At 52.2% G+C, this 13,938-nt stretch overlaps 5 protein-coding genes across 5 annotated transcripts; 3 read left to right on the plus strand and 2 right to left on the minus strand.

The window, feature by feature from the left end:
• Window positions 1-682: 682 nt before the first annotated feature.
• On the minus strand, window positions 683-1,785 carry CGGC5_v011019 (uncharacterized protein; the record flags this gene model as incomplete). Its single annotated transcript, XM_066152460.1, has 3 exons — window positions 683-799; window positions 855-944; window positions 991-1,785. 3 exons carry the CDS (start codon window positions 1,783-1,785, stop codon window positions 683-685), a joined length of 1,002 nt encoding a protein of 333 aa, XP_066008251.1.
• Window positions 1,786-2,790: 1,005 nt separating this feature from the next.
• CGGC5_v011020 (uncharacterized protein) lies at window positions 2,791-3,360 on the plus strand (the record flags this gene model as incomplete). The annotated part of the gene is made up of 3 exons (XM_066152461.1): window positions 2,791-3,001; window positions 3,048-3,205; window positions 3,259-3,360. 3 exons carry the CDS (start codon window positions 2,791-2,793, stop codon window positions 3,358-3,360), a joined length of 471 nt encoding a protein of 156 aa, XP_066008124.1.
• Window positions 3,361-7,082: 3,722 nt separating this feature from the next.
• Window positions 7,083-9,086, plus strand: CGGC5_v011021 (uncharacterized protein; the record flags this gene model as incomplete). The annotated part of the gene is made up of 3 exons (XM_032033495.1): window positions 7,083-7,157; window positions 7,224-7,815; window positions 8,158-9,086. 3 exons carry the CDS (start codon window positions 7,083-7,085, stop codon window positions 9,084-9,086), a joined length of 1,596 nt encoding a protein of 531 aa, XP_031887237.1.
• An 83-nt stretch (window positions 9,087-9,169) lies between these two features.
• On the minus strand, window positions 9,170-11,098 carry set5-0 (SET domain-containing protein 5; the record flags this gene model as incomplete). The annotated part of the gene is made up of 5 exons (XM_032033496.2): window positions 9,170-9,173; window positions 9,239-9,256; window positions 9,369-10,063; window positions 10,139-10,809; window positions 10,858-11,098. The coding sequence occupies 5 exons, from the start codon at window positions 11,096-11,098 to the stop codon at window positions 9,170-9,172; spliced, it is 1,629 nt and encodes a 542-aa protein (XP_031887243.2).
• A 1,310-nt stretch (window positions 11,099-12,408) lies between these two features.
• On the plus strand, window positions 12,409-13,258 carry CGGC5_v011023 (uncharacterized protein; the record flags this gene model as incomplete). Its single annotated transcript, XM_032033497.2, has 2 exons — window positions 12,409-12,932; window positions 12,979-13,258. The coding sequence occupies 2 exons, from the start codon at window positions 12,409-12,411 to the stop codon at window positions 13,256-13,258; spliced, it is 804 nt and encodes a 267-aa protein (XP_031887244.2).
• Window positions 13,259-13,938: the final 680 nt, after the last annotated feature.

Below are 13,938 nucleotides of genomic sequence, written 5' to 3' on the forward strand. Positions count from 1 at the left end.
GAAGGCAAAATCTCGTGGTCAATGTGTGACATACGGTGTTCCGAACCAGGCGATAGCTCTAGTACTTCGACATCGGATGAGGATTCGACTTCGGGCGACGAATAAATCTCGAAGCAACTCTCTTGAGCGTCTGGGAGCCAATCGCGAACTTGAGAATAGGCGTTGAAACTGGTCTCTCGATATTCTTCGTCCTGACTACACTCGCTCGGTTCATCTTCCGACGGAGCCAGCACATTAGGCGTGTCTGGCCTTTCGAACGACGCCGTGTCAGGTATACTCTCCTCAACTCGGTTCTCTGGGTAAAGCGAGTCATCGTGGTCCGGCACGTCCAAAACATTGCTCCCGTCGAAAAGCAATTCAGGAGGTAACGTAAAATATGGCAAGCAGTTGCGACTAAAAATCGCAGGAAAACGTTTTTCCGGCTGGTATTCTAACCAATTCTGAACCACAACGATAAAGTGGGTAAGTCGGCGTGTGGATAAGCAGCAACGAAGAGCGAACCACCAGAATGGATCTTTTTTTCGTTGGACACAAGGCGGGATCCCATCGGAAAACTGTAAAGCCAGAATGCCAAGAGACCAGATATCGATCCGTTCTGTGATCTCCACCTCGTCGCCTTCGTCAAACATCTCTGGCGCGGCATAAAGTGCAGTGGTCGTCCTATCTCGCCGGCATATAGGTGTCATCGCAGTGTTGAAGCCACCAAGTTTGACGTAGACAGGATCACGAGATAGCATGAGAACGCTGGCAGGCTTGACGTCTCTATGGATAATGTCGTGATGGTGAACGTAGCTGAGTGCTTCGAGAAGCTGCTTCAGAACTTCCCTCAGTTCGAGCGGTGCAAGACGACGTACGATGTTCTCTTCCTCGAGTGTAACGCCTACGTATTCCAGGACAAGTGCGCGTGGCTTGGCTAGCAATTCAATGAAGTGAACGATGTGTTTCTGACCTGTTAGTGACGGCTTTCGCGTGGGACTTGGGTCAGCTTACGTGGGAAAGACCTCCCAGAAGCCTGGCTTCTTCGTGAATCTCTTCGTCAGGCCTTCCCGGGTGATAGTACTTCACTGCGTAGACCAAGCCAGTGTCTCGGCTCGATTCCCGGTACACATTCCCACTAGCTCCATGCCCAATCTTGGGTCCGCGGTGACATGAGCCCGTCTTCGATGGCGCTCGACTGGTTCTCAACATTGAACCCAGACCAAGGTGTTGAAGGTCTGGCGGAAGGCTCTTATCCTTCGTTACAAACGCGGCCCAGTTCTCTAGAAAGGCGGGCCAGTGTGACTTGTGGCTTGGAACCCGTATTTGAAGGTCAAAATGGCCCAGAAGAACGTGTATCTGAGTATCTCCTGGGATACATCTGGTTGACTTCACAACTTGGGCTGTATCTCCAATCAGAATTTTGGTCGCATGCTGACTGTGGTTCTGGAAATGAAAAATTCCCGGGGTAGATAAGTCGGGCTTGATGGAGAATTGTCGGTTGCTGATGCCCCTCCTATGGTCGTTGTCAAGCAGTATATCGCACTGATCCGCATTGCTGCCGAACGTGAAGCCATGAAGGGTATCTCTTGGTAGGCAATCCGTGGTGACTCGCAAGATAGATACTGGGGGAAAGATGGGAGCAGGTGTACCATCTTTGGCAAGGTCCTCGCTGGAAACGAGACATGGATCGGGTGTATAGATCTGTTCGTCTTTGTGGACGAGATAAGCCGAGTGGTGCGGATCAAACATGAAGATGTTCTGAGAATATACAGTGAGCAGTGTTTTTTCTTCAATCGAAGCCGCCATGATGATGTTTAAAGTTTGAATTTGTGAACATTCACGCCTGGGAAGTAAACAAGTTTTGTACTGGCCAACAATGACGCTTGTCACACTCTAACAATTTCTTAGTACTCAATTTCCTTCGATGGCCGAGAATGGTAAGCCATCTTGCAGTTCAATGTAGAAGCAATTAGGTCCAAACATTTCAAACGCTTTGATGGGCCTGTGAAACTTCTCGTATTATTGAGGAAGAAGTGAGTGAATAGATTAGGCATGGATTGTAAATGAGCCGTGAATAGATGAAGGACGAACAGCGAATAGATAAGAAATGTGTAATGAATAGAAGGGAATTTTGTTGTTCCTGCTTACGTAACTTTCAGCACATACGTAGCTTCGTTCGTTCCCGAAGACACAATTCTCACACCTGTCAACCTCCCCCCAACTGCTACATTTCTGCACTGATCGGACATGCATCCTCCATCTTTCCAACGATTGTCAAAAACCAGCCTCAACGCACTGCAAACCGCAACCGAAACAATCCCGCTGCCAAGCCCCAAACAACGCGATGCTCACAGGCTCGAACAAGTCAAGAAGGAGGTATATGCCCTTGCATGGAGCCTTGACAGAATCGGGGAACCAGGACAGCGAATTTTGCGCGCCGAGAAACTACGCATCGATGGAACAAATGACGTTCATTTCATTCCCGATAGAAGATCGAGCATGGAACCGGATGGCCTCTCGTTTTGGGAGAGTAAACTCGAGATTCTGGGGAATCATAGGGGCACAATTCAGCTTCAAAGAGTGAAGGGGTGGGTTTACAAAACTATGATTGGCCTTTGGCGGCAAGGAGAAGACGGACGCAGGGTGTTGGAGAGCGCCGGGCTTTCGCTCAAAGGCCGCGAGGTGCATTGCCAAACACCATGTGGCGCACGTGAGCAGCGCGACCCCTTGAAGTTTTGGAAGGGGAAACTACAGCATCTCGAGGAGCAATACGCCACCTTTCAGCGGCCGACGGCAACGACCATTTCCACAATGGACTTCGTTTCCTCGGACTCTGAGGTAGAAGAAGATAATGCTGAACAAGCTCGGGCGGACGAATACTTACGTGGTTGGCATGACCGGAGGAAGGACATCAAGGAATGGGCAGAGGCCGCCCCAATGGGAACACAAGCCGTCCCATCTTACCCTGCCAAACTTCATACGGGCATTAAACAAGCCGGGCTTAGAGAGTCCGATGTCCCCAGTAAGTTTTCCTGGCCATTTACCAGATCATGACTGAAATATCGAAGGTAAATTGGACAATTCCAACCCGCAACCGTCGAGATGCTCAAAAAGGAAACGTTCAGCAAGTGATGAAGATTACCAGGAAACCTCGTTCGGTCTCAACGAAGACAATCGACAGTCACTTGCGAAACGCCGTGCCTGTATGAAGCCAACGCTTTCAGTCGTAGGCAAACCGCAGCCGGCACCACAGTCTTCCGTACCACCAAGTATATGCAGGCCCAGCTTGTGGTATGCTCCGATGCGAGCGGAGAAGAGTCGATCGCGAGCAACACCGGCAGACATTACGGCTCGGCCCAACCCAAAGAGCAGGGCATGTAGACAGAGAACCAGAAAGAACAATCCTGCGAGAGACAGGTCTGACCAAACGCTAAGAAGGAGTGCGCGTCTGGCGGCCCGGATGAGCAGAGAGATTACGTAATTTGCCAGTATCGAGAAAATATAGTCATATGCCCGATAGTGCCTCAAGAAAGTGAAACAAGTTTGGCGGAGAGATATTGGATGTGCTCATCCCCGCATGACTTGCCCACGTGGTCCAGCCGAGCGTCCTGCCATCGCGGTCGCCGGCATCAACTACACAGGTCTATGCAACCTAGCGTTATCACAGCATTTTCAAAATACTACCAGACGTAGCTGCCGATTCATCAATACGAAGAGTCCATGTATCAGCTGAAATCATAAAACACGGTTCCCGTGGTTAACCCCAGGGCATTAGGCAAGTCTTGATAACATGCAAGAGATTCGCCTTCTGTAGAGACAGACGCAAGATGCTCCGTCTGTCAACGAAAGCCCACGCATGAATAGATGAATAGATAAATGAATGCATGCATGAGCTGGGTCACTTTAACCTGCCATAGGGGCTCGTCTTGGCTTCCTCAGCGATCCTTCGACCACCAATTGAGTGACCCAACCTCAGATCATTACGATTCAGCTACACTGAACCAGGCTAACATCATGAAACCATTCTATAAGACCGGGCGTATTCTCCATACTGCCTGCTCAACATCTCGCCACAGTATCAAGTCAGAACTTTGTCACCTTTCTTACAGGTGATGGCCGTAGTCTCATCACGCAAAAGATTCCACAACTGTCTCCTAGCACCTCTTTGAACCCCAAACTTTCTTGACACAACTCAAGCATCGAAAACATGGACTCACCTGGGGTGCCCCTTTACAGAACCTTCTTGCTGAAGATACAGCGACCTGACAGCAGCATTATAAGCACAGAGGGGAAAGAGCTTTTGTACGTCACGCCAGACGGCTTCATCGGCGGAACAGGCCCTATGTCCTCTTATTTGATGCAACGAGACATGATGGACGAGCGGGCTGAAATCATCCATTACTCTGCCCAGCCGGTTTGTCAACACATCTGGAACTTCCAGACTAAGTCTGGCAGCTTGTAAGTGTCCCGCTTGTGGCCTATCTGTGTCTGGTAACCTAACCTGGATAAGTCGAGTGATGTTCACTTCGCAATGGCAAGAATTTGCCCAGTTATACAAGTACACATCCCGTGAAGGACCTCGATACTTGGCAACCACCAGTTTTCCTCAAACACCTGGGGAAGTAATCGTCCAAATGTTTCCTTCTGGCCGCATAGTAGGCAGAGCCGCTCAAACGTGGTTCAGCCACCGGGACTCACCCATTTTATGCTCGATCGATACTGGGATCGAGGATCAGGATCGAATCGTCATTTTCAGACCACAAAACCAGAAACTGGCGACAGTGCTATCCCAGGCATTGCCAGTCGCAACAACTGCTTCACATAATTTAGCTGCGCAGACGGACTTGAGTCCCGTCACCAAGTCTGATCATCCGTCATCGGAGGAACGATCCTGGATGCAGTTGCAAGAAGACCGTGGTCTCGAGAACACGCCACCTTCAACGACGACTACCGGTGATTCTTGCGATTCATGCACTGTAGCCGGCAACCCAATTCTCGACGGTACCGATTCTTCTGCGGAAGCAGCAGAGCAGTGTTGTGTACGCCCGTTCGGATCACGCACGCAACAAGGTCCTCAAGAACGTCATCTGAACTTCAGTCCTGCGGCATCAGAACAGCATCCAGGCATTGGTCATCCGCAAAGCTCCCCGTGTCGAGATTATACCGTGGATGATAGGTGCATCGTTGTCAGGCCCTGGCAGTGACGTGGATAGCACCGCAGTTTGTCGGTTTCAACATGAGCGGTTGCAGAGCAGCACATGTTAGAGCGATGGCTATGTGGTTGTAGAGGGATTGCACGCAAGTAAGCACAAACCAATGCGTCATATTAGTGGCTGTGGGGTTAGAAGCGAAACCGTAGTTAGCGCCTAAGGTGGCACCACGGCTTGTGTTGTATGACAGTACAGTAGCACAATACGGTCGTTTGTTCTTTTCTCCTGAGCTTCTGGGGCGTTCTGACTTTGTGCATGCGGAGCCCCCGTCGGCCTCGGCACGTCCCGTCCGACGGTCTAAACAGTCTCCCAGGTAAGATATGCTGAGAAGTTGCGGAAGTCACCAATCCCGTGGGAGCGACCCGATGTCGATAAATTGATAGTTGTGCACAAATATTCCACAGCCAATTTTATTCTGTGGCGCTTATCGCCATGAACAATCCGGATTGGTGGGGCGTCGCCTGTGAACAAGCCCCAAAAGCTAGCTACCTGGGCACTGCGACGCTCTTGGATGGATATACGCGCAGTCCAATTACGGCTCAGCCCAGGACTGGGAAAATCGGGCTGGACTGGTGCCAACCTTGTTATGGTGGGTAATCTATCTACCTCTTCAGCGGCGGTCGGTCGTTGGAGGCGATTTGACGTGTTCTGGCAAGTCAGACAGAATGCGTCGGACATCTTACTCGACCTATGGAGCGGAACCATCTTCCCCGAGAAGACAAGAGCTTGGTGATTTTGAAAAGGGTGTCTCAGTCGTGAGCACGTGGGTTGAGTGACAGGTAACTACTGTCTATAGCACATGCTGCGCCCATTGTTCCAACTTGCCGTGGAGAGCGAGGTGCAGATACCGTGCACGGGCCAGGAGAGGCACTGAATTCCGTCTTGGATCGTGCGACACCACATGATTGCAAAGATGACAATTTCTCTCCCGATCCTTTATAGCAGAATACTTATTTATGATCCGCGGAACATGTGCTGAGTCCGCCTAAGATAATGTACAGCGAGCTACTGAATGCACAAGGGCAGGCCTGGCGAGTTTGCCTCTTTGAGGCGCTTGATTTGGTCTCCGAGGCGCCCGAGACGGTAATTCTGACGGTCGATGGGGACGGATCGATATGAATTGGCACTTAGCTGTTTGCTCTGGGAATTCGCACCCCGGCATATTTATCACGAAAGATGCGATGCTGCCCGGGCTTGTCGATCAGAAGAGAGCAAGAAGGCGACGCTGCTATCGTGGAGGTCATGATTCTTGTCAGAGGGGTGGCAGTGCTCCTAGCAATTGTCTAACTGGTTGGCTTCCAGAGGGACTCAGCCAACCAAGATGCGTGATATATGTGGGTCATGTTCTGGGGACGCACCATGTTTGTGGTAGGCTTTGGTACCCGGGGGCGTTAGTCAGCCACGTCAAGCGCAAAACTCCCCCTACTCACGTGAGTAAGGGGGCTAGCGTTAGCCTGCGCCGCTTGGACCCCCGGGTATGAGAAGTGCGTGACGGAACGCCCATCAGTGGAAGACGCATTGGGATAGGCTGGCTCAAGGCCAGCCCGTATATGTCCGGGGGGGCGGAGCGGCCGTACTATGCTCCGGGAGGGCCGGGTTCCCCGGCCTCGCGACATGCTGCTGCAGCTAATCCATGTGCTTCCGCCCCAATATCCTTCCGTCAGTCCAGGCCGCGCTTACATAATGAACGTCTTCGACGCGTCGTGACGCGCCGGCCTTCCATCACCTCCAACTCTCAACATTTCCACCTCTTGATTTTTCGGTTCCTCAATTGCTTTATTTGCCCTTGCCTTGTCCGCGTCAATGCTACAGGCTATTCCAAGACCCTTATTCGGCGGAAAACATAATAGGAAAGGGGTTTTTAACCTGCCGAACAGAGCTGTTGTTGTCGAGATGACGGGAAATACCCTACTCTCCCACCCAAGAGAAGCGAAACAAGGCGATCGCTTTCGCTTCCCAGTTGTCAAAGTTTGTTCTCACCCAGGCGCCTGCTTCCACAGTCTTATATCACAAACTGACCTCTTCTTCTGGCAGGCCCGCACCGCGGACCCCAGCACACTTTCCTTGGAGCAAATCAGGAAGGAAAGCGGCGTGCCCATCGTCAGGACAATGGAGGAGATCAAGACGACTGCCATGCAGCGAGACAAGGCGTCGGGCTTTGTTCGTCGTTTGAAATGTCTCCTCCTTACTGGTGATGGCAGCACCATTACATTCAAGGACGCGCGGAGGGACGGCTTCGCTGACGAGGTTGCTATTCTTTCTTGGTCGTGGCAATGCTCCATTTACGAGAGTAGCGAAACTGGTAGCTGCTATATTGAGGATCAGGGCGGCAGCGGTAGGACTTCACGCGTTCGAAACTCCATTATGAGACGGGCTGCTGCGTACATGCGGTATATGGGCGTTGGATATCTGTGGATCGATGCTGAATGCATCGCACAAGACAACAAGGAGGAGGTGGCGGAAGCTGTGCATGCTACGGACTTATTATATCATTTCGGAACGCATCCCTTTGGCCTGTTAACGAGGCCCATCGAAACCAAGCATGAACTGGATGTCTTGGCACGGATACTTAAAGGGGAGATGGCATATAAGTCTAAGTATAATGGCAAGTTCTACCTAAGGAAAGGTACGGGGACTGCACGTGCATGGGAAGCCATCAAGCTTTTGGGGGCAATCACTTCAGACATCTGGTGGACTAGAGCTTGGATATACCAGGAAAACTACCACGGGGGGGGACGGATGAACCTGCTGATACCTCACCGCAGTGGACTGGAACCCTTCAAAGTCAAGTATAAAACCTTGTTTGGGGACTTAAAAGGGGAACTAGTCATTAAATCCATCGAGTTTTCCGAGGAGGTGACGAAGCTTTGTTCTGCATTCATGACGTTGTCGTCTCCACGTGACTTTCAGAGGCAGGTCGCAGGTCGGATTCTGTCCGTGGCAGGGAGGTACTCGCTGATGTTGGAAGACCAAACGTCCATGTCCCCTACCATCATCGCCGATGTTCACAGAAGACGCGTGAGCGAACCTTTTGATCGTCTTGCCATAGTTGCCAATTGCTGTGCATACAACATACGGCTTGATGGCGGAGTGCTCAAGAACAAAGGGTATAGCGCTGACCTGGCGGTGTTGACGTTGTTTCTTTTGAACGGCGAGATCTTTCAGTACGAGCCGGAGGAGCTGAGGGACGCAATGCCAGCTTCTGGTATGACAGTCGTCGACTTTATCAAAAGATACGCCTTCGCGGATTTCAGCCCGCCTGGTTCGAAATATAAGTTGACGTTTAATAAGAGCTGCCGCCTGGTTGACGTGCGCCTCGAAGCCGGCGGTGTGCATACAAGTGGGCATCTCTGGCAACTTGATGAGCAATTGATCACGGTTCCATGCCAGCCATCGAGGCGCCGGCATACAGTTAAGACCCTGTGGCTTCTTCACAGCTACATCCAGGGTCTTGGTCAGGCTCCCCTTGCCCGTAGACTGGAGGAGTTCATAGCACAGAAAACATCGCCGCTGGCGCCTGAGGAACATTACATGTGGGCGATGGCCGACGCGCTGGCGGCTGCCGTGCACGGCGGAAGCAAGTTGAGGTTGGGATATACTTGCAATTCGTCAAAGGGTCCGCCCTTGCCGATGGGCATATTCGTTTGTTCGGATGAAGCCGCCGAGAGCCCTCGGTCAGCGTTCGTCTTCACCTCTTTCAAACGCAGAGAGACACCAATTTGGCCGGCATTCACCAGCGATGTTGATAGGCATGTATCGTTGCAAGTGGACGTGGACGACAATGGGAACTTGCCGCCAAAGTTATTCGCTCGGGCGTGGATGCACGGCCTGTATTTCCCCATACAGCGACAGCAACCTGTGGTGTTTCCGCTACCACGCATTTTGAATGAGCTGTGAGATCTACCCACTTGGCACTGTGATTGATATGATTTGGCATTTTCCTCTGTTTTCCTATGTATGTGGATGGAATACTAAATTGATTACCTGGTGAACATTGTTCAACATCATTTGAAGCCTTCGTGGGACACCACAACCTAAATGGAACTCACGTTTGGAACTGTGCTCTCCTTGGATCAATCGATGTTCATATGTGTCTCGCGGCTTGAAGTAAAATATAAATCCACTGTCCTTCGACATTTTTAATGCTCTGGTGATCAAGCCGGCAGTCTCCACAGCCACTTTTCGAAGTCTTGATCGTTCAGACCTCGCGGTACGTTGTCGGCCTTTTGCGCCCATCTCTTTGACGTGCCATACAGCGCATGGCTAGCGGGGTTCTGAGCGTATCTCTGTAACCTCAGCACTTGCGGGCTGTCGCTTCCCTCTACGCAAATTCTTTCGGCAGACGCCCGCTCAGCGAAAACCCTGGCTCTTGCTTCATCACCGTGGGCAATCATGATCTGTAATGCATCATAGTATAGCCGTGGGATTCTCGCGTCGGTGATCCCCTCTTCCTCCATGAGATGTTTCATCTCGTGCGCCATTCGCAGGCATGCGAGGGGAGTTGAAGTAATACATATGCCATCTCCAATTCGGTCGTCGAGGTACGTGATCCTGTCGAGGCGCTGGTCGCTTTGCTTCCGTTGAGAGTCTGGAAGCGTACACAGTTCGCAAGCGCAGGTGAACCCGAATGATTCCTTCAATCGTGACTGCCTCGAAGAGTAATTTTCTGATGCACCAAGGTAGGATATTGTGATCTCCTCACCGTCGTCGATGTCCCTAAGTGCGTGAACCGTAAGTTGGCCTCGATCAGCGTTCCAGGTATTCTGCGCATTGTGTCTGCAGGAGTGGTTGATCCGAGACGCCTCAAGGAAAATACCGCCTTCGCGTGCGCCAGAGCCCAGTGGTAGCGCGTTTGTTTTAGCGATGCCTAGCGCCTGGCTATGGCGTGTTCCGTGGCAGTTATGCAAGGCCAAAAAGCTCTGTCGTTGTGCCTGGCTCAAGGATCGTACCTTCTGTGCCATAACGGCTTCCAGCTTTTGTAAGTTGGGTTCGTCTCTGGGAACTCGGAAGACGGGAGACTCTGCGAGCAGACGGGTGCCCCTGGCGATGCGGCGCGCGGCGAACATGCCTTTACCCTTTCCATCGACAGCCATGATGCGGTACGGCTTCTGGGACATCGATGTAGGTACCTCCGTTGTAAGGGGCTTTGCGACAATATCCCGTAGTCGCACCTCAAGGTCACCTAGGAATTGTTGAGCTGTGGATTGGTAAGTAGTGCCGGAGCCGGCGAGCAAGGTTTGCATGCTTCCACCATGCGCTGTCATGAGCCGTGGTATTGCCTGATCGAACGCGCCAGCCAGGGCCATCGCTTGCATCGACAATGCGGGTGACATCCAGTGGAGCGATTCCCGTGCGGGTCGACTGCGGAAGAAGCCCAAGCTACACTCCCGGTTAATCGCTGTGCTGCGTCCTTCCACATAGGTTGACCATGGCACAAGCAAATCAGAACGTCCATGCTGCGCCCCGGTGATGTCCATTGCCCACAGCTCTCCGTTCTCAAGCGAGACTTTGTAGATCTGGTGCGCAACTCTTTGGCCGCAAGATGCACTTGGATCACTAGAGACACGGATGCTCATTTTTGCTGGGACGATGTCAACTTCTGCAATATCAGTGCATCCGCCTGTGTCTGTCAGAACGATCCATAGGCTTATTGCAGTCAGCGGCTTACTAGGAAGCATGTCCTTGATGATGTTGCAAAAATATACCATGGCTTCCACACCACTTGCATGCAAGCAGACAGCTCTCGCAAGCTCTGGATGACCCTGCAAGCTCGCTAGGTCCGGTTGGAAAGTCGTAAAGTTTGATAGACGGAGTTGGTCATCGTTCGACTTGACTAGCGTGATCATGCTTGCTTCTCGCTCGATGGCCGTGATAGCAAATGGGTAGGCAATGGTACGCATGCGAACCATGATCGCTTCGAGAAAAGACACGGCACGTGAAAGCGACTTCCGCATTTGCATGACTTTGCACTCTGTTCTGTGCTGTTTCCAGTGAGAACGCTGGCAGGCAGGACCACAGTAGGACGTGCGCAGAGAGGGCCCATTGTTGTAGTCTGGCGCCCCCAGGCAACCCGCACATTGACGAACCGCTGGCTTCTGGCAAGCGCTGCATAAGCCGCCGTGGGGAGCAGAAGCACCGTCTTCGGCCATTGCGTTGGACTTGTGAATGTTCTGGCAAAAACTTCTACAGTCTGTGATGTAGATGGAAAGTGATGGCCATACGGTACATCAGCTTCTGCATAGGAAACGATGGCGGCAAATGCGGGGGAATTCATTGCCTGAGGCTCTCGAGAAACAGTCTTTGAGCGTAGCAGACCATTGGTCTGTCCTCGCGTTCGTCATCATTGGTGCCCTCAAGGCATCTGCTTAGCTAGTACTGGGCGGTACGCAATTTGTGCGATTGGCCTCTATGCGCGACTGCGTGCGCGCTGGGTTGGCCGCCCGTTGCTAACTGTATGGCAGGCGCCGGCCTGGGAACACACAAACCAACATGACTTCCATTCGCTTCGATGACGTTCTTCGAGTCCACGCTGCCTGCGAGCCATGGCTAGCTTATTCACACTAATCTGGCCGAAAAGCTCTCAGACACGTGCTCAGCTTGCTGCAATTCACAGCTATTTTTGTACGTGGCAAAAGACAACACCAAATACCCTTACAATGAATGGATGAAAACTGGATTTTGCAGGTCGACTATTTAAACACGCCTCGTGCCACCGTACCAATCACTGTCATGACCACTTCAGTTTCTCCAAGATGTCTGCTCCCGTGGATTTGGAGCCGGAGGTAATGTCCTGTCTCGTAGCGGCCGCTTAGCATGTGTACTAACAGCGAAGAAGCTGTACAGCTTCTGTGATCGTCTAGATTGCGATTTTGACGCTGTAAGCTCCCTGCTCGACAACGACGTTTCGTTTCGAGATAAGTTCACAGCCGTGATTTCAAGGTATATAGATCAGCCTCGGACAGCGTCTGCTATCGAGCCCGACCCTGAACAGACACAAGCCGTGACGCCCATACCTCTTTCTAAGTGCGATGGTGAGGCAGGCTCCGGATCGGATGGAAATGTACCTAGCCGCTTGCCAGCTGCTTCCGCGGAAGCCAGCCCACGAGCTTTTGGAGGCGCGTCGCCAAAGCGCAAATTTGTAGACGCTCATAGCGGTGGCGCTCCGACTAAGCGTGTGAAAGACAGCCAAGGTGGACGAATCCCAACCATCGTCGCCAAGATGGAGAAAATTGGTAGCCCAGAGACTCTCGAGCGCCTGTGGGCCAGCTGTAGGGCATCGAGGGCTCGAGTCCAGAGCATTGTCGGTGGCACGCGACAGATGCTCCCTGTCGAACCGGAACGTGACATGGACGGCCCGTCTGTATTGAGGCGCCTTGATTCCCTCAAGGAGCAAGCGGCCGAAGCGAGTTCATGCGTTCACTTTTCCATTGCTATCAAGCGCTTCCGTCATGTTCAGATGGTGCACTTATATAACCGGGCGAGAGGCCTGGACGAGACGATGGGTGGGGGGGCAGAACGAGGCAACGCCTCCCGGTCGCTGGTTGATCAATTCGCCGAGAGGCTTTTTCCCAGCGACTCCCCCGCAGTGAAGCAGGCCGGTCGAGGAGGCGCGAAACTGAAGAGGCAGCCGCTGAAGAGCGCCTTCAACGGGTGGCTGACCCTCGGGAATAAGCTGACCACACTTGTTGCTAGGTATGGGTGCGGGGTCCTTCAACTCCTGCCGGGCAATTTGAGGAATGAAGAGTTAGTGCGCAATACAGGCTGCTTAGCGAGGTACTGACTTCATTAGCATACGACGACTGCGCGAGGATGATTTCCTCGCGGTGCTGGACCGGTTGGATGCGCGACTCCGATTGAAAGACATCAGTCAAGCTCTCAAAGAACTGCTCGTCAGTCTAGCCACATGGGGCGTCTTACCTGAGGCGAAAATTGGCCTGGAGGCGTGTGTGTCCGCATCACAAGTTCGCAACCTAGCCTCGGAGTCCAAGCCTGTTGTCTTGGTGTGCTGGTCCAGCAGCCGACCCGGACCACGCCCTGTTGCCGCAGCTCATTTGCCATTCGGCGATTGAACAAGGCGATGTGAACAATACTTATCCCACGCCGACTAATCTTACAGCATTCAGTGAACCTTCTGACAGCTAGCACGTTCGCATGACCACATATAGGTGAAGCAGCAGACACTATTCTGAACATATACACGATCCACGGAGGTCAATGGTCGGCGACGTCAATAGCCACGACGACAGTAGCGGGATGGTGGCTTGTCGTCTTGTGTCCTCTGTGCGGGGTGCATCAATTTTTATTGGACCTTCTACGTCGCAAGACGGATTGATCCTGAGTAGGAGTGAGAGAGACTTTGCGCCGGGTTGCGTTGTGCTTTGGACTGTCGTCGCGTGCCGTTACCATTAGGGCGCACATGAGGGCATTGAGAATATATATCAGTAGTTTCCTCTACGTAATCACAGCTACAATACCGGCATACTGATCATTACGAATAGTGCAGTATAGCTTGAAATTGAGACAATGATAATGATGTTTGTCTGTGGCTGCTATCGCTCGCACATACATGGGCTAGAAGTTGGGTTCACCTCTGCATGGATTAGCCAAGACGACATTCATCAGCCCATCATATACTCGCTTGAGCGCCGACCTGGAGAGTCATGTCAGCGGGTCGTCAAATCATTGCTCGTGGACTAGCCGCGTACGCAGAAGACTGCTTGGGCATATCTGCGCACCCGGAAGTGTGCGC

Source organism: Colletotrichum fructicola (assembly GCF_000319635.2).
Source record: "Colletotrichum fructicola Nara gc5 chromosome Unknown KSG_Nara_v1_contig06, whole genome shotgun sequence".
Taxonomy (NCBI): domain Eukaryota; kingdom Fungi; phylum Ascomycota; class Sordariomycetes; order Glomerellales; family Glomerellaceae; genus Colletotrichum; species Colletotrichum fructicola.